Genomic DNA, 20,141 nt, shown 5'->3' with positions numbered 1-20,141 from the left:
AATTGTGAAATCTGTTCTACAACTAATTGTTGTGCTGTGCTTTGAAATTTATTGTTTTGTATATATGTTATTTTTCACAAAAAAGTCGATTATAATGATTAAAAATATATATTTATTCCTTGTAGCCTCCTATATTCTGGAGCAGCTAGGAGGAAAAACCTGAGAGGATGGTATGGTAGTCCATGACAAACTCTGGGATCTGTCCTTTAACTACTTGTTGAAGAGTGCTTTGAAAATTATAGCTTTCCTCTTTCTTTGCTTTGTATATATGTTTTATCATACAATTAAAAAGTTTAAAAAAAATGGGCAAAGGACTTGAAGACACTTGTTTCCAAAGAAGATACACAAATGGCCAATAAACACATGAAAATAGGCTCAGTATATTTACATTAGGGATATGCAAAGCAAAATCACAAGATACTACTTCAGACCCAAAAGAATGGCTATTATTAACAAAACAAACAAACAGAAAATAAGGACTGTTGGTAAGAATGCAGAGAAATAGAAACCCTCATATATGTTGGTGGGAATGTAAAATGGAACAGCCACTGGAAAAATCTGGTAGTTCCATAAAAAGTTAAATGTAGAATTACCATATTACACTGCTAGGTATATACCCAACATTATTGGAAGCAACTACTTGAATAGATATTTCAAGCTCATTGCAGCATTATTCATAATAGCCAAAAAGTGGATAAATATACAAAATGTGGTGTGTGTGTGTATGTGTATACACACAATGAATATTATCCAGCTATAGAAAGGAAGGACATTCTGATATATGCTACAACGTGGATGAACCTTGACTTCATAATATTAAGTGAAATAAGCAGACATAAAAGGACAAACATTGTATGATTTTAGTTATATGAAATAACCATAACATGCAAATTCAGAGAGTAGAAAGTAAATTACAAGTTACGGGGGGTGAGGTGGAGGGGAGAGATGGGGAGTTAATGCTTAATGGGTATAGGATTTCTGTTTGGGGTGATGCAACAGTTTTGGTAATGGATGGTGACAGTAACACAACACTGTGAATGTAATTAATACTACTGAATTCTATACTTGCAAGTGATTAAAATGGGAAGTTTATGTTGTATATATGTTACCACAAAATTTTTTTAAAAAATTAGTATAAATTTATATAAAACACAGTGATGTTAACTTTTTCTCAAAGTCTTTCTCACACATTCAAAGTTGTAAGAGTAGAAATAAATTGTTTTGATCAGAGAGCAACAGAAATGTACTCTATTTCATATGAGATGGTGTCTCTGAAAATTTACCAGCGAACTAAATTTCAGCAAACTAGGCTAAGTAACTTGCCTAAGGTCACACAGCAAGCACATAAAGCTATTCAAACTCAGAACAGTCTGTATCTAAAGGTATGCTCTTTCCACTCTACCACAATTAATTTACGTAAGAATGAGAAGTTAAAGAAAGACAGTAAGACAGAATGAATTAAATATACTCTCTGTTTTCTTTTGCTTTTTTTGCATAAGATCTTTATTTGTGGGGAACATTCTAATTGTATATGTCACAGGATGATCTTATAATCTTTGTAATATTGGGATGAACAGATGGGAAATGACCAATTTTGAAAAAGAAGGTTTGTTAGAAGTACAGGTGAGACTCATGCAAATTATAAAAAGTTAATTATTAAATACAATGCAGTACCCTGAATTGGATCCTGGAACAGAAACACTGGCTGAATCCAAATATAATGTGGAGCTTAATTAATAGTTAATAGAAACAAACAAACAAACAAATAGTTAATAGAAACATAAGAGAAAACAGTTAAATTAGAATGTAGGACCAATATTTCTAGGAAAACAGTCAAAATGATGATAAGTCTATATAAATAAAAGTTCAGTTTTCTAATATAAAGTAACAAACTTGAAAATAAAGCAGGGAAATACAAAACTAGGAGAGAGAACATACTTGGCCCTTGCTTGCTCCCATTTTTGCTTTTTCTCATCAACAGCTTTCTTCATAACTTGGTACCACTTTCTGAAATCAAACCATGGCTTATCTGAAAGATATTAATTGCATGATTGTTAACCAAATAAACCATTTTTATAATAATATACATTGTTCATTCGCATCTTCAATTCACTGACACAGCTAAATATTTATAAAATATTTTTTTAATTTATGGATGAGGTCACTGTCTTCATACTCTGCCTCTTCCAAATATCTGTCACTTCCTTCTCTGCATTCTCACCTATGTTATGGCCCTAATTAGATGATACTGAAATGATCTGTTTAGATGTGTATGTCTCCTAGACTTGACTATTATCTCCTTAAGAATAAGAAATATATCTTGTCACCACAAAATCTGGCCTTCTCCATCCAAACCCAGCAGGACCCAACACATGGAAATGCACCAATATGCCTGATGAATACATGAATACAAGGAACAAATGACTGATAAATATTTGAAATGGTACTACAGAGAAGCTGAATCTAGACTTCTAGTTTAAGAAACTACTATTTCTGTTCTTGCTAATCCTAATCCAAAGAATCTAGAGATAAATAAGAAAGCAGATTGCCCTGGACAGTTGTGTGTGTTTCAAGATGTGAGGATGGAGAAGTAGAATCAAGTGTAGTCAAGTATATCTGATGCATATGAGAAGAGTAGGGAGGGAAAATGGAAATGAAAAAGTAAAGAAGAGGGTACATGGGTGGTTCAGTGGTAAAATGCTCACCTTCCATGTGGGAGACCCAGGTTCAATTCCCTAATCATGCACCCCCCACCCCCCAAAAAGAGTAAAGCAGAGAAGATTACAGAATGAGGGAGTTAGAAGAAAAGACAGTTGATAGTGAGATGAAGAAATGACAGACTGAATTTTTTACATATCCTAATGAAGACAGTATTTATCAATGTCTAATTAGAAATTTTTTGAACTAGCCAATAAAATCATCAGTTGATCCATATGGCCTGTGTGCCTTACAGCTACAGAGGAGAGGAAACTACCAAAAGAACTGTATATAAGGAGAGGACAACTGTAACAATTAATAGAACTCACATTCTGTGCACTTGATTATATCATAACGTAACCTCAATTTCCTCATCAATAAAGTGGAGGTAAGGAGGGTAGCAGAAAGAATGGGGGCAACTATCCTTGCCCTGCTGACAGCATAGATTCAGTGTGAGGATCACAGGGGAGCTAATATTTCAAAGTGTTCCATCTATTCCAAATAGCTCCATAGCTTATTGTGATCTTTTGCATTGAAAGAGACATTAGAAGGCATCTAGTTCAATTTTTTAGACTATTTAGGAGCCAACATGGAACAATGAGCACAAAGAAGTATTTTATTTTGTATATATTCTGGATAAACCACTCAAACTGATTGCTATCATTACATATATGCTCCTAAAATCAATAAACATAGACCCTCATTAGCTAGAAGAGGGACTTGCCAGACACGAATTGAGAGTTGAAGAAAAAGAAGGAAATAGCATGTTATGTACAGGGACCAACATAAGCAAAGGTTGACAGTATTAGAGTAGATGGCATGACCACAAAAATCGCCAGTAAATTCATGGTCTACTATGGACAGTGAGCAGAAGCTGGGGATAAAAAAGCAGGCTGGTCTCGACTATTCCATGGTAAGAAGTCACCAAAAATTTCTTAGTAGCTCAGAAATATAATTAAATCGTTATATGGAAAAATAATCCTAATACAATTTGGTACGCAAGTATATGTAAATGCAGAAAAAGCTTTTTCCCTATATTTATTGCATCTTTTAATTCATCATTTACAATCATTTTGAATTCAATTTATTAAACAATTGAATACCTTCTTTGTTCTTTTCATTATATTTTTCAGCAAGATTCGACAAAGACCTGCAGAAAACAATATATAAGTAAATTTATTTAGAAATCACTTATTTGGAAATAGTAAAATTTTTAATTCTTCTGAAAGAAAAGCATAGAACAGTACTGGAAACCAAGGCCAAATTTTAATGGAGAAGCAATCACTGATATAGGGAAGAAGACACTATAAAAATTGCCATTCTTTGTTGGCACTTGGGAGAGGGTAACATAAAAAGATTCTTTTACTTTCTAACATAATCTGCAAGGGACACACACAGTACCAAGAGCCTAAAGGCATTAGGTAAAGTGCCAAATGACTCTTTAGGATTTATATATGATACTTAAAAACTGAGAAATCAGTGGAACAATGAGAATCATGTTTATCTATTTAAGAAATAGGAATAAAACATAACATAAGCAACTAGGTGAGTCAAAACATTATGTAAGAAGTAATTGTTAGTGCTAGTCATAGTCAATGTTCTGTAACAACTTGAAGTTTTCATTTTTCTTCTAAGTATGGATGGATGCCTTTAATCCAAATAATTGGGTAAAAGCAGTAAAATTCTTTTTCTTTAGCTTCCCTAAGATCAGCACAATACAGTGTTACTTCTCATAAAATTAACATTTACACTTACCATTCTAAATTGTCATCCAATAAAAACAGTAATTTCAATACTACTACAATGATAGCTATAGCTTGTACATCATATTTAACAGTTTTTGCCATTTTAGCAATAGGATCAAATGTCAGAAAATTCACTTCTCCTATTCCAGTCATTTTTACCACTTGGCAGGTAAAATTGTGCATTTCATCTGTTGAAGAACAAAAGAGTAAAATGAGAATAATTCTTTGGCTAACTAGACCATACTAATGTGCTCAGTTAGTAATATGCTAGTTATGTGTAAAATATGTTTCTAATTATGTGTAAAATAATACACATAACTTTTAAATTAGATTAAAACATGGATACTATGCTAGAACTTAGAGACACACATTTTGTGAGTAAAATGAACCCAAAAATGATATCCCTATAGAATAACTAATATCAACAGAATCTTGGCAAGATATCTTTTCCCAATTTGATTTCCTAAAACAGCTACTATTTATATGACACATCTTGGCACCTAATATACATCTACATATCAGTTTTATATTGTTTCATAGATGTCTCTTATCTGTTTTTCTGCAGCAATTTGTACTTTCCTGAGACTAATGTCCTTCTAGACCAAGAGTTTCTCTAAAAAGTACATTCAGTGGCTTGGACCATGACTAGCACACTGGAGGCCCTCACTGTGTCTAATTAGATGTTCTGTTTTCCCAAGGAAATTATATGTTCAGCACAGACTGCATCTATTACTCAAGGCTGAATAATTGGGACTTAGAACTAGAAAACCCAGGTGAAAATTTAGGCTTTCCAATCATCACTTTATGACAATGGATTAAAGAGTGACTTAACCTCACATTTCGCACTTGCAAAATAAACTGAGAATAAATAAGATAGTGTAAATAAATATAATTTGTAAACTCTAAATTACTAAATAAATTTATTCACTAACATAAGCACCTAAGATGAACCACATCCTATTTTAAGTAATTTCAAGTATAAAAAGCCACTACTATAAGAGCTTAATAAACTTGTGTGGAATTGAGTTAAATCTCCACATTCACTCTGTCACTATGATTGGTTCTAGCCCCTTAATATACTATACAGTATAGTGGTTAAGAAAATAAACTATGGAAACTCACTGCCGGGACTGGAACCCCTGCTCCAACACTTTACTAAGTGTGACCTTGGACACAAGTTACATGATCTCTCTCTCTGTGCCTTAGTTTTTTTCATCTGTATAAAATGGAATAACTATAGTACCTACCTCATAGTTATTGTGACGATTAAGCAAATCAATATACCTAACAACCTAGATCAGAGTCTGGCTTATAGCAAGCACTTAATGTCCACTTTTATGCTTTTCTCCATCTCTACTCTTGCCCCAATATTACAGTTCATCCTTGCAACCGGTCTCCCCTGCTCTAGCCTTGCTCTGCTCTGCTCTGATCTAATCATATCATTCCCCTGCTCTAATTAACGCATCAATGTTTTACCTCCCAACTCAAACAGATCTCTATAGTAACCACACAAGCCATGTTTTCTCTTGCCTCTCTGCCTCTGCACAGCAATCTTTGCCTTTTCTCCTGGAAAGCTAATTTCTCTTCCCCATTCCTCATCTTGGGCTTTCTTGGGCTGACTGCCACTGGATTTTACAGAACTCAGTTATACCAATCACATCTAACAACACTTACCTGATACGAGTAGTCTTTCTGTGACTAGCCCTCTTTTGAATGCTAAAGCACCTATCCTAGCATTTACCCCAATACTGTATACAGTTAAGGTTTTACTCCTTTGTCTTCTCTGTTTTTCAATTAAATGTGAGAGTAGAGACTCTTGTTTTAATTTGCCTTCCTATCCCCAGCTACCAACACATAATTCATGCTACCTACAAGCTTGTGATGAAGAATTAATGAAAATCAAACTAATTCCTTTCTTGAATGTTTTAAGCCAAAAAGTTTCACCTCTGAAAAAAAGTATTTGTTCACACAGAGAACATATGAGCATTGATAAGTCAAAACATGGCACCAAAATATTTTTATATATCTACAAGATCCTAATAACTAATTTTTTCACTTGGCTTTTACTCATTCATTCGACAAACATTTACTGAGCAAACTATTCTATTCCAGATATTGGAGACAAAAACACAGTCCTTTTTCTTCAAGGAACTCATTGCTTAATAACATGCAATCAATTAGAATGCAATATGATAAAGACTAAGACAAAATTGAGAAAATGCAAATGGCTTACTTAATAAGGCTTTAGTGTTGAATATGGAGAAAAGGGCAGGGCCAGAGCACAAAGGTGCCCATGTGATAGAACCAGTAGAGAATTTGGAATTATTATTGTTAAGATAATTTCAATTTACAGACTCCAAATGAATTTACTGATAAGCCTCATTCAGGTGCAAAATGATTAGGAGATAAAAAATTAAACTCAATTTAACAACTATTTACAAAGTGCCTACTATGTACAAGATACTGTGATAATAATGGAGGAAACAAAAAATGAGTAATAGACAGGAATCTTGTCCTCAAACATATATATTTAAAACATGGAAAAAATTAATTTTAAAATACTTTCCCTAAAAGTTTATATATGTTATCTGTATCAGGTTATTAAAAATCAAAACCATACGATTATTATTACTACAAAGAATGACATTTCTTGAAAAATTTCCCTTTCTTTTAAAATTAACATCTTGAACTGTTTTATGCTAAAATACAGAGTAATAAAAACTTAAATGGTAGCATTATGAAAATGGTAGCAAGGAGAGTAGAGAAAAACTAAGGAGTGTAGTCATAAAAGGGAGCACAATGTGGAAAGAACACTAGATACGTAATGGGAAGACTAGATTTCTACGTACTTACTAGGTAGCATCTGCTACCTCCCAGTGAGATATCACTTAAGCTCTCCAACTCTCATCTATAAATGAGAATACCTACATGCCCTCCCTTCCTACCTTTACAAGTGAGATAATACCTGCAGAGGTATTTTGTAAAAGAAAGTGTTCTCCACAAATTGTAAAGGTGTGGGAAAGCTGTCAAATATTCCCGCTAGCAGACTCCTCGGTCCCAGTAGGAGGAACAATGCTACCAAATATACTGGGGATTCATTCAAAGTCATCGAAGAGGTAGTGCTTACTCAGTAAGGGCGTGTGTGACATGGTTGCTAAAACCTGTACACCCAGCTCCAGAAGCTACCTCATAATATTTAAAGGCCCCAAGAAGGAGCATTTGCTGCCTCAACATGCTTAAAAACTCTTTTCGTAAAAGCACCAAATACACAGCTCTCTTCTTTTTGATCAATAGTACCATACAACTGATGGGCCTGTATAGGAGATCAATAACATTTATGTATAAAGCTTTAGCCCCTATATTTCAAATTATTTCTATTGCACAGATTGAGAAAAGTCAAATTTCTCTAACCTGGTTCTTTACAATAATACCTCCAAAAAGGGACTTAAGAAAAATCAAATAACAATAATGACTCTCTTCTTATTATAATGAATTATTAATTCTACTTGCTATTCCTAGGATGAGTTAGGCAAGAAAGCCTGTTAAACTAAACACACCGGCCAGAAAATACTGCCACCTCTCCTCTCTGTCCAAAAATAATCACCTGAGGTAGAAGTTTACTATAAACCAGACATTTTGCTTCCTTTTGTTGCTGTTGTGTTGTTGTGTTTTTTATAATCCCTAGTATCCTTCATAATCTAGTATTCTCTTTTTAAATTCAAGATTTTCTGCAATATATGAGAGAACATAAAATTTTCCATACTTTAAAAGACTCATCAAGGAAAATCAAAATAACAAATCCAAAACTGTAATTCTGGTCTATGCAATATATCAAAATGCAAAAAGCAGACCTTCCAAATACTGGGAGCTTAATCAAATGCTAGTGACCTCTGAAATATAAACAAGAGACATACATTCTTTAGCTTAATAAATGATACATTTATAAAGTTTAAGTTATTTTTATTTCTGATCTTGAAAGTATTTTAAAATTATAGACTTAATACTTATATTTGCGTATGTATTACATTCATATATAGGTATAGAAATATACACATTTGTATGTTATTACATACTTATTTTTATAGTTAAAATTATAGTATATATTCAATTTTGTATATTGTTTTTAAATAATATATAACTATTTTCTCTTCCATTTTAAAATAATTCAATCGTATTTTAAAAATATTACTCAAGCAATAGTATAGCATGCCATATTTGTATTTCCTCTTAAGAATAAAAGTCCTGAATTTCTTACATTTCTAGTTTAGCGAGAAATTCAGGAATGGATTACATCAGCAGATTCCACCTGAGCTACCCATGTCTTGGCATATTTTGCATTAGGTATAGTGAGGCTTTCTTCACACTCTGTGTTTCATTGACTTAAAGAGTTCACTGTGATCTTACCAGACTTGGATCTTCATTTGCTTTAGGGGTTGGAAATGGCATATATTACCAAACAACGAAATGTTACCATACATTAACTTCTGGGAAATTTATTAGAATTCATTATGTAATAATCATCGTTCATGCATATGAAGAAAATGTGATTTACTGAGGGGGAGGTGGCCTACGTCATTTATAGCATATATTGAAACATTTAGTTAATTTACTTTATCCTCAGTAAGCTTACTTACTAAATACCAGTATATTAACTCAAGTATAAACCCTCACAATTTTAGAGTCACTGAAACAGAACTCTTTATTTCTGAACAGTGTCCTATTAACAATTTTAAATGATCTGAATTATTTTAAGAAGGAATCCGAAATTATTATCTGACTTTATGTTACTAAAGTCCCTAACAGATGGTTCTAATTTTCTGTGATTTGAAAGAATTCTATATTTTTCTTCTTATGACGACCCTAGTACATAACAGCTTGTCTCACACTTACCAGGTAAATTGAGCTCCATTAAGTATTTCATACATAAGATGTTTGGATGGAGATAGCAGTCTTCAGTTACGTCTGGAAAACGAGGCAAATCTAAAAATGTGGCAACTTCAATACTTTTTTTATAGATATCCTCATAGTCAGGCCAAGACTGGAAAAAAAGAGAGACTATCAAGGCAGCAATATATGCAACATAAATTACTTTTTAAAATATTTTTTTCTGGTATGAAAAGTAATACTCCATGCCAGAGACCCGGGTTCAATTCCCAGTACCTGCCCATGAAAAAAAAAAGTAATACATATTCATTGAATACAACATGGAATGTGGAGAAAAGTATGAACAGGGAAAACACTCAAAAATCCTCGACATTCCATCTTAGTTTTAAACCATAATAATACTATTAAATTTTTAAAAAACACCAAAATTCATTACTTCTTGCCAACCACAGCAGATCTGAGGGGATGTGATAAAGCTGTGCTCAACTAGAAGCTACCATGTTGTCATAACTGCTCTAATACACAGCTTTTCTTCTCATCTTTCTCTACCCTCACCCCCTCTTTAATTTCCAATTTCCAGCTAACGAATTCAGCTGTGACATAATAATCATATGCTTCTCTTTGTGAGAGAGAACTCCAGGGTTTGGGTCCTGTGGTTAAAAATTCATAATTACACTTCACACTAAAATCTCTTTCACAAAATAGAATGTAAGATTCTCAGGAAATATTATTTCAGGAAAATCTAAGAGCCAACATCAATAAATTAATTCTCTTCAGCACATAGATTGTCCCTGTACGTTTTTACATATGCTATTTTATTTTTCCAATTTCTGAAAATTCTTAATATTAACACTACATATAATTTTTCCTTATTTACTCAACTATTCACATAAAAATATTAGAGCCTATCTGATTCAAGGCACTGTGCTTGACACACGTTGTATGATCTCACTTATATAACAAACCTAGAAGAAGCAAATTTCATAGAGACAGGGAGAGCAGTTTATGGGTTACCAGGGGTGGAGGTAGTGGAGTAGGGGAGAGGGAGCTATTGCTTAAGGGGTGCATAGCTTGTTTCAAGTGATGAAACGTTGGGGGTAATAGATATTGTAATTAGCACTACTAAAAGTAGTTAACATGGGAAGTTTTGAGTTATATGCATGTTACTGCAGTAAAAATTAAAGAGGGTTGAAGGGAAGGGAGTCTGACCTGAGACATGAACGTTCAACACGCACAAGTTAATCAGTTGCAGAAAGGTGGAAAGGAGGCAGAGCATATACAGGGCACAGGGTAGCATTAAGGCCCTGAAAAGTGAGGAAGGGAATGGCAGAATATGCAGCCAAGGTCATGCAGAGCATGCTAGAGCTTATATTCTCAAAGAAGAGGCACTACACAATGCAACGTGGTACCTGGAGGGCCCTAACAGAGGTGAGTATGGCTCAGTGGAAGGGCCAGGCTCTTGGAAAGCCAAGATATCACACCTCAACTTTGAACTTACATTCCTTAATGCCTACTTCCACCTCCACCCTTGCCAAAAACAGAGAAAGTTGCTTCTCTCATCATTTTATGAGATAAATAATCAAATTGGCAAATTGAGAGGTGGAACTGCCTTTAGATATATATGGTCCAACTCTACAAACTCCCTAGTAGGAAGATGTCTGCCTTTTTTCTAAATCTCCAGTGGCCTTTCTTCTAAACCTCAATACCTTCCCCTAAGACAATCCATTCCATTTTTAATGTATCTAATTGTTAAAAAGGTCTTCTTTAATCTAAATGAAAATCCACTTCCCAATGTGAGATTGTAGTCGATTAAAATTTGTTTTCACAAATACTCCTTTAAGTACTCTTTCCAATCTTTGGAATATGTTTGGGAACCAACTGAAGAAATTGCTATTTCTCTTTAAATTTTACTTTGTTATATTCAGCTCATATACAATTATAAAGCATAGGGAAATGCTGTGAAAAGATACAAAAGTACGCTTACAGAAAGCAATCATATTGTTAATTTTTAGAATTTAGAGCTATGCTTGACTTTACTTGCCTCAAGCAACAATCTTTATATTACATTTATTTCGATACAACTATTTCAATATTTAAACTCTTTAGTTTTAGTAGGAAAAAAAAGGTCTTCAGTTTACACCATATTATCCATATGATTAATCTGTAGCTGAAGAATACAAAGCAAATTTCTATTAAGCTACAGTAGCAACGTAACCTTTCTTTTTTTTTTTTTTTTTTTTACATGGGCAGGCACCAGGAAACGAACCCCAGTCTCTGGCATGGCAGGCGAGAATTCTGCCACCTAAACACCATGGCTTGCCACGCAATGTTACCTTTTAAGTCTTCTTTTTTTTTTTTTTTTTTTTTTTTTAAATTTTTTTATTAATCAAAAAAAAGAAAAGAAATTAACACAACATTTAGAAATCATTCCATTCTACACATGCACTCAGTAATTCTTAGTATCATCACATAGATGTATGATCATCATTTCTTAGTACATTTGCATTGATTTAGGAAAAGAACTAGCAAAACAGCAGAAAAAGATATAGAATGTTAATATAGAGAAGAGAATTAAAATAATAATACTAATAATATATATATATATATAAAAAGGAAAAAGAAAAAAACAAAAACAAAAGATACAAACACACAAACAAACAAACAAAAAACCATATTTCAGGTGCAGCTTCAGTCAGTGTTCCAACATAGTTACATTACACTTAGGTATTATTGTGCTGTCCATTTTTGAGTTTTTGTATCTAGTCCTGTTGCACAGTCTGTATCCCTTCAGCTCCAATTACCCATTATCTTACCCTGTTTCTAACTCCTGCTGGTCTCTGTTACCAATGATATAGTCCAAGCTGATTCTCGAATGTCGGTTCACATCAGTGGGACCATACAGTATTTGTCCTTTAGTTTTTGGCTAGACTCACTCAGCATAATGTTCTCTAGGTCCATCTATGTTATTACATGCTTCATAAGTTTAGTCTGTCTTAAAGCTGCATAATATTCCATCGTAGGTATACGCCACAGTTTGTTTAGCCACTCGTCTGTTGATGGGCATTTTGGCTGTTTCCATCTCTTTGAAATTGTAGAAAATGCTGCTATAAACACTGGTGTGCAAATGTCCGTCTGTGTCTTTGCCCTTAAGTCCTTTGAGTAGATACCTAGCAGTGGTATTGCTGGGTCATAATCCATTCTGCCATTCTATGTCTTTTGATTGGGAAATTCAGTCCATTAACTTTTAGTGTTATTACTGTTTGGATAATATTTTCCTCTACCATTTTGGCTTTTGTATTATATATATCATATCTGATTTTCCTTCTTTCTACACTTTACTCCATACCTCTCTCTTCTGTCTTTTCGTATCTGACTCTAGTGCTCCCTTTAGTATTTCTTGCAGAGCTGGTCTCTTGGTCACAAATTCTCTCAGTGACTTTTTGTCTATAAATGTTTTAATTTCTCCTTCATTTTTGAAGGACAATTTTGCTGGATATAGGAGTCTTGGTTGGCAGTTTTTCTCTTTTAGTGATTTAAATATATCATCCCACTGTCTTCTAGCTTCCATGGTTTCTGCTGAGAAATCTACATATAGTCTTATTGGGTTTCCCTTGTATGTGACAGATTGTTTTTCTCTTGCTGCTTTCAAGATCCTCTCTTTCTCTTTGACCTCTGACATTCTAACTAGTAAATGTCTTGGAGAACGCCTATTTGGGTCTAATCTCTTTGGGGTGCGCTGCACTTCTTGGATCTGTATATTTAGGTCTTTCATAAGAGTTGGGAAATTTTCAGTGATAATTTCTTCCATTAGTTTTTCTCCTCCTTTTCCCTTCTCTTCTCCTTCTGGGACACCCACAACACGTATATTTGTGCGCTTCATATTGTCATTCAGTTCCCTGATTCCCTGCTCAAGTTTTTCCATTCTTTTCCCTATAGTTTCTGTTTCTTTTTGGAATTCAGTTGTTCCATCCTCCAGTTCACTAATTGTAGCTTCTGTCTCTTTAGATCTACCATTGTAGGTATCCATTGTTTTTTCCATTTTTTCTTCTTTGTCCTTCACTCCCACAAGTTCTGTGATTTGTTTTTTCAGATTTTCTATTTCTTCTTTTTGTTCAGCCCATATCTTCTTCATGTCCTCCCTCAATTTATTGATTTGGTTTTTGAAGAGTTTTTCCATTTCTGTTCGTATATTCAGCATTAGTTGTCTCAGCTCCTGTATCTCATTTGAACTACTGGTTTGTTCCTTTGATTGGGCCATATCTTCAATTTTCCGAGCGTCATCCATTATTTTCTGCTGGTGTCTGGGCATTTGATCAGATCTCCCTGGGTGTGGGACCCAGCTGGTTGAAAGGTTTTTCTGTGGAATCTCTGGGCTCTGTTTTTCTTTTCCTTCCCAGTAGGTGGCGCTCGTGGCGCTCGTCTGTCTGCACAGCAGTCGGCCCGGGAAACCGCGCGTGGAGGCGGGGGTCGCTGGCTGTGGCTTGGGGGAGTGCCGGTCCAAATTGCCCAGCTGGCCCGAGACGCCAAGCGTGACGGGAGGGCCCCGCTATCCAATGTTCCCAGTCAGACCGGGGAGCCACGTGCGTGGAGGGGACCCCAGACGCCAGCCACCCCAGCCAGGAAAACGTGCACCCCTCGGGTATCTCACAGCAGTGGATTCTCCCTACCCGTTCAGCCGTTCCAGAATGGGGTACGCTGTCTTTTTTGGTCTCTGTCGTGACTCCGGGAGCTGTTTCGTATTGTTTCTGTTTCTTTAGTTGCTTTTCTGGAGGAGGAACTAAGACCCGCGCGTCTTACTAAGCTAAGTCTTCTTTTAATGTCGAGATAGGATAATTCTACTGTATATTAAAATACCATTAATTACATTCTAGTCTCTGAACTTAAAAGAAAACAAAAAGAAGACATAAGTTCCCAGAGACCTTGTGAAGGAAGATGTTTTCTTTTATCTTTATAAAATTAATTCACTTCGACCTTTGCTTCATTCTACACAGAATTTGGCCTTTTCAAGTTAAGACAACTATACAATTACAAGACTTATGGCAACCCCAATCCTTTTAAATAACGCAGGTAGGAGTACTTTTGTCTGCAAACAAAACAATACAGTAGAGCAGTGAATGCTCCTCTTAGAAACATAATCACCGAAAAAAATGATTTAATGGATGATAAAAGTCATGACAGGCAATCATAAGGTCATTAATGAAAAGGAGTCTGGTAGGCAAAAAAGATTTCATATATTTTTAAAACTTTCAAGGTAAGAGCTGGTAAATCAAACTAAATATCTGGTGACAAACAGGCCACCATCTTTTCACATATAAAACAAAGAGAAAATAATTATCCATAATGTCAATCTACATATTTATACTACAGTTTAGAACAGATTCTAAATCTTCCTAGTCTCGGTTTACTATTGCAGATTTCACTTTTTAAAATATCACATATTTTAAAGTTAGCAGAGTTAACTTTTCTCTTTAGAATAACACTGAAAAAATATTTTCAAAGGTAGTTAAATGGTTTTTCATCATTCACTTTTTTTACTTTATTTTATTTTTAATTTTTATTAATAAAACCAACCTACAAACACAAATATTCTTAACATATGAACATTCCGTACTTGGTGTGCAATCAATGGCTCACAATATCATCACATACTTGTATATTCATCACCATAATCATGATCATTTCTCAAAACATTTACATCACTGCAGAAAAAGAAATGAAAAAAGAAAAAACTCATACATACCATACCCCTTACCCTCTCTCTCATTGACCACCAGTATTTCCTTCTATCCAATTTATTTTCACATTTGTTCCCCCTATTATTTATTAATTTTTAATCCATATTTTTTACTCATCTGTCCATACCGTAGGTAAAAGGAGCATCAGACACAAGGTTTTCACAATCACAGAGTCACACTGTGAAAGCTATATCATTATACAATTATCTTAAAGAAACATGGCTACTGGAACACAGCTCTACAGTTTCAGGCACTTTCCTCTAGCCTCTCTAATACAACTTAAACTAAAAAGGAGATATCTATATAATGCATAAGAGTACCTTCCAAGGACCTCTCTACTCTATTTGAAATCTCTCAGCCACTGACACTTTATTTTGTCTCATTTCTCTCTTCCACATTTCGGTTGAGGAGGTTTTCTCATTTCCTTGACGCTGATTCCCAGCTCATTCTAGGATTTCTGTTCCACATTATCAGGGAGGTTTACACCCCTGGGAGTCATGTCCCACATAGAGAGTTTGCCTGTCATGCTGGCTGAGAGATAGACCATATCTGAGCAACAAAAGAGGTTCTCTGGAGGTGACTCTTAGGCCTAATTCTAAGTAGGCTTAACCTATCCTTTGTGGGGTAAGTTTCATACGAGCAAACGTCAAGATTGAGGGCTCGGCCTATTGATTTTGCTGTCTTCACTGCTTGCGAGAATATCAGGCCTTCTCCAAATGGGGAAATTAAATTTTCCCCCTTTCTTACCATTCCCAAGGGGACTCTGCAAATACATTTTTATTCATTATTCAGATCACTCTGGGATTTATAGTGGCATCACTCTGGACAAACCTACAAAATCTTATGCCCTACTCCAGGTTCCATGTGCTTATGGTGTTCAATTAAACTTTCATATAAGTTATATTAGGAGATGCAGTAGTCAAATTATAAATTTTGCACAAAATAAACATTTTTTGCTTTAGTCTCACACATAAGTTAAAGTTTTAAAATATGAATTACCATCTATTTTCAACACCCCGCAATATTGACATTCCTTTGTTCTTCCTCATGCAAGAACATTTTTTAAATTTGTACATTTAGTCACTATCATTGTACACTCTAAGCATTCCTAGATTATACCATCTCAGTCTTCATCATCTATCTTTCCTTCTGGTTTCATTTGTGCCCCCAGCACTCCTCCCTCTATCATTCTCACATTCAGCTTCATTCAGTGTACTTACATTATTGTGCTACAATCAGGTAGTATTGTGCTAGCCATTTCTGAATTTTTACAGTCAGTCCTGTTGTACAATCTATATCCCATCAGCTCCAATTGCCCAATATCTACCCTATTTCTATCTCCTGATGACCTCTGTTCTTAACTGAAATTCTCCAAGTTCATTCATTAATGTTAGTTCATATCAGCAAGACCATACTTTATTTGTCCTTTTGTTTCAGGCTAATTTCACTCAGCACAGTGTCCTCAAGGTCCATCCACATTGTTATATGCTTCATGACTTTATTCTGCCTTACAGCTGTATGATATTCCATTGTATGTATATACCACAGCTTGTTTAGCCACTCCTCTGTTGATGGGCATTTGGACTGTTACCATCTCTTGGAAATTGTAACTAATGCTGCTATAAACATTGGTGTGCAAATGTCTGTTTGTGTCCTCACCCTCATGTCCTCTGAGTAGATACCTAGTAATGGTATTGCTGGATCATATGGCAATTCTATACTTAGCTTCTTGAGGAACCACCCAACCGCCTTCCACAGTGGTTGTACCATTTTACATTCCCACCAACAGTGGGTAAGTGTGCCTCTTTCTTCACGTCCTCTCCGTTTTCTGTTTTGTTAATGGTCATTCTGGTGGGTATGAGATGATATCTCATCGTAGTTTTGAGTTGCATTTCCCTAATAGGGAAGTTGAGCATCTTTTCATGCACCTTTTAGCCATTTGTATTTCCTCTTCTGAGAAGTGTCTGTTCATGTCTTTTGCCCATTTTGTAATTGGGTTGTTTGTCTTTTCGTTGCTGAGTTGAACAATCTCTTTAAATATTCTGGATACTAGACCCTTATCTGATGCACCATTTCCAAATGTCTTCAACTGTGTAGGTTGTCTTTTTACTTTCGTGCATTAAGTTCTTTGATGCACAAAAGTGCTTAATTTTGAGGAGTTCCCATTTATCTATTTTTCTTCAGTGCTCATGCTTTGGGTGTAAGATCTATGAAACCGCTTCCTATTGTAAGTTTTATAAGATATTTCCCTATATTTTCTTCTAACAGTTTTATGGTCTTAGATCTAATGTTTAGGTCTTTGATCCAATTTGAGTTAATTTTTGTGTAGGGTGTGAGATATGGATCCGCTTTCATTCTTTTGCATGTGGATATCCAGTTCTCCAAACACCATTTATTGAAGAGATTGTTCTTTCCCAGGTGAACTGGTTTGACTGCCTTATCAAAGATCAATTGTCCACAGATGAGAGGGTCTATATCTGAACACTCTATTCAATTCTATTGGTCAATATATCTATCTTTATGCCAATACCATGCTGATTTGACCACTGTAGCTTCATAATACACCTTAAAGTCAGGTAGTATGAGACCTCCAAATTCATTTTTGTTTCTCAGTATATTTTTAATTATTCGGGACACCCTGCCCTTCCACTTAAATTTGGTTATTCGTTTTTCTATTTCTGAAAAGTAAGTTTATGGGATTTTAATTGGTACTGCATTGAATCTATAAATCAATTTAGGTAGAATTCACATCTTAACTATATTTAGTCTTCCAATCCATGAACACGGTATGCCCTTCTATTTATTTAGGTCTTCTGTGATTTCTTTTAGCAATTTCCTGTAGTTTTCTTTGTACAGGCTTCTGTATCCTTAGTTAAATTTATTCCTAAATATTTTATTCTTTTGGTTGCAATTGTAAATGGAATTTCTTTCCTGATTTCCCCCTCAGACTGCTCATTGCTAATGTATAGAAACTACAGATTTTTGAGTGTTGATCTTGTAACCTGCTACTTTGCTGTACTCATTTATTAGCTCTAGTAATTTTGCTGTGGATTTTTTTGGGTTCTACTTGTTTTTAACCAGTCTTCTATCATTATTCTTTATTTAGATTATTTCCAGTTTTTATATAATATAAATAATACCACTATGAATAAATGTTAGCAATCTTTTAATAAGAATATAAATCACACATGATTATAGAAAAATTATTATATAAAATATTGTAATAAAGGAAATTAAAAACTGGAATTTAAATCCAACAGCTTATTTGACACCTCTGTTTCAATGTCTTGCCAGTGTGTAAAAGTCACATATCCCAAACTGAATTCTTCTTTTTCCATATCCCCAATATTATCCCTCCACTGTGCTCCCCACCCCATCTCAAACCCCAAAAGTTTGGAAATCATCCTTGACATCTCCCTTTCCTCCCCATACACCACATGTACTCAATTTCAAAAACTGCCTAGTCTACCCCAAGGCTGGGTCTTGATTGCTACCACTTCTTAACACCTTCATTTCTACCACCCCTACCTGGATTATCAGTGTCCTGATAGTCCATAGCCATTTTTGCCTCTTTCCAGCCAGTAGGAACCTGATTGATATTTTAAAATGTAAATCTATTATGTCTCTCCCTTAATAAAAAACTCTCTAATATTTATAATGTTCTTAAGCTAAGCTTCTGTGTATCTGAGAACCTTTGTTTAAGAAGAATTAGGTATTTTTAATTTCAATACCTGCATTTTCACCTAACATTATGTTTTGTGAGCTTTTTCTAATGTCATATGATAGCCTTTGGAAGCACCATTTTTATGACTGGAAAATATTCCTCTCTATGAATCCATCGTTCCCTTGTTATTGGAAAACTATATTAGTGGACACATGTATTAAGCATGTTAAAAAGTGTCTTCACAGATTGATATAATGATATGGCAAATGTGGTAAAATGTTAAAATTGGTGGATCTGGGAATCTGGGGGGGGGGTAGTTATGTATGGGATTTGTATTATTTTCACAACTGTCTTGTAAATTTGACATTATTTCAAAAGAAAGCTTTTTTTTTACAAGTGTTTTCACAGGATGTTCCATGACTTAAGAAAATAGTCACAGTAAAATATTGCGTTTACAATGCAGGAGACAAATTTGTATACATACTTCAAGTCTAATTTTGCAAATATGTTTATGAACATTAAATCAATAATACCAAAATGTTGATAGCACCCATGATAAACTGGATTGTGGATGATTTTTATTTCCTTCTTTATACCTTTCTTTATTTTCTACATTCCTTTTAATAATTTTGAATATATTACTTTCATTATAAGAAAAAAATAAACAGTATAAAAGTAATGTTTAATAAAACGGATGATGAAAAAATTCAACATATATAAAATCCACAAATATTCAAAATCCATACTAGCTGTTAATATCTACCTATATCCTATAAATAATGTCTTAGCAGTAGAGATACCTTCAGAGCAGAAAAAGATGGAGTGTATTAAGCTTAAGTATCAAATTAATAACGACCAAGATATGGGTCTGCCTTTCCTAGAAGACAAAATATATTGAGCAAAAATATAATACCTACAGAACCTCTTGCTCTGGTCCTTTTTGTACAGATTTATGTTTGATTGCTATTCAATGGTTCTACTGTAAGACTGAAAAGGATCTTCCTCTTAGTGCATCAAATGAGGTAAAAGAGTTATGAATGGATGTCACCAATGCCTACCATTCCTGCCCCAGGGGACATAATAAAAAGCATCAGGATTCTATCTTCTATCCCTAACACCACTCAAAGCGGTGGCCCAATTACAGTGCTTGGCTATGGACAAACCTCCCTACACATTTGCTCCCAGTCCAACTAAGCAAGCACAGTTTGGGAGTCCTACGCTGCTGGTGCAGCAAAGTTTCTAACCTTTGGCAAAAGGCTGAGAGCACCGTTACTTAACATGGTTTTAGAAAGGAAGAGGACAGGGAAGCATTTTAGTTGTCCTTAGCCCAGAGAAGGGAATCAGCCTCTAATTTTGACACCATTTTAAAATGCAGATAACTACTATATAATAATTCAGTAAATATCTGAATTAGAA

General features: G+C 34.6%; 1 protein-coding gene across 6 annotated transcripts in view; it reads right to left on the bottom strand.

Annotated features, from left to right (window-relative positions):
• TAF1B (TATA-box binding protein associated factor, RNA polymerase I subunit B) overlaps positions 1-20,141 on the bottom strand; it is a 109,751-nt gene that overhangs the window by 20,779 nt on the left and 68,831 nt on the right. For all 6 annotated transcript variants that reach the window (XM_077153153.1, XM_077153150.1, XM_077153154.1 and 3 more), the window contains 4 exons: positions 9,333-9,480; positions 4,453-4,630; positions 3,801-3,847; positions 1,939-2,029 (listed from right to left, as the gene is read on the bottom strand). In XM_077153153.1, the coding sequence (XP_077009268.1) occupies positions 1,939-2,029; positions 3,801-3,847; positions 4,453-4,630; positions 9,333-9,480 (464 nt within the window). The remainder of the gene's footprint in view (positions 1-1,938; positions 2,030-3,800; positions 3,848-4,452; positions 4,631-9,332; positions 9,481-20,141) is intronic.

Source organism: Tamandua tetradactyla, chromosome 3 (genome assembly GCF_023851605.1).
Source record: "Tamandua tetradactyla isolate mTamTet1 chromosome 3, mTamTet1.pri, whole genome shotgun sequence".
Classification (NCBI taxonomy): domain Eukaryota; kingdom Metazoa; phylum Chordata; class Mammalia; order Pilosa; family Myrmecophagidae; genus Tamandua; species Tamandua tetradactyla.
The sequence above is the reverse complement of the archived record's forward strand: the minus strand, read 5'-3'. Positions and strand labels throughout refer to the sequence as shown.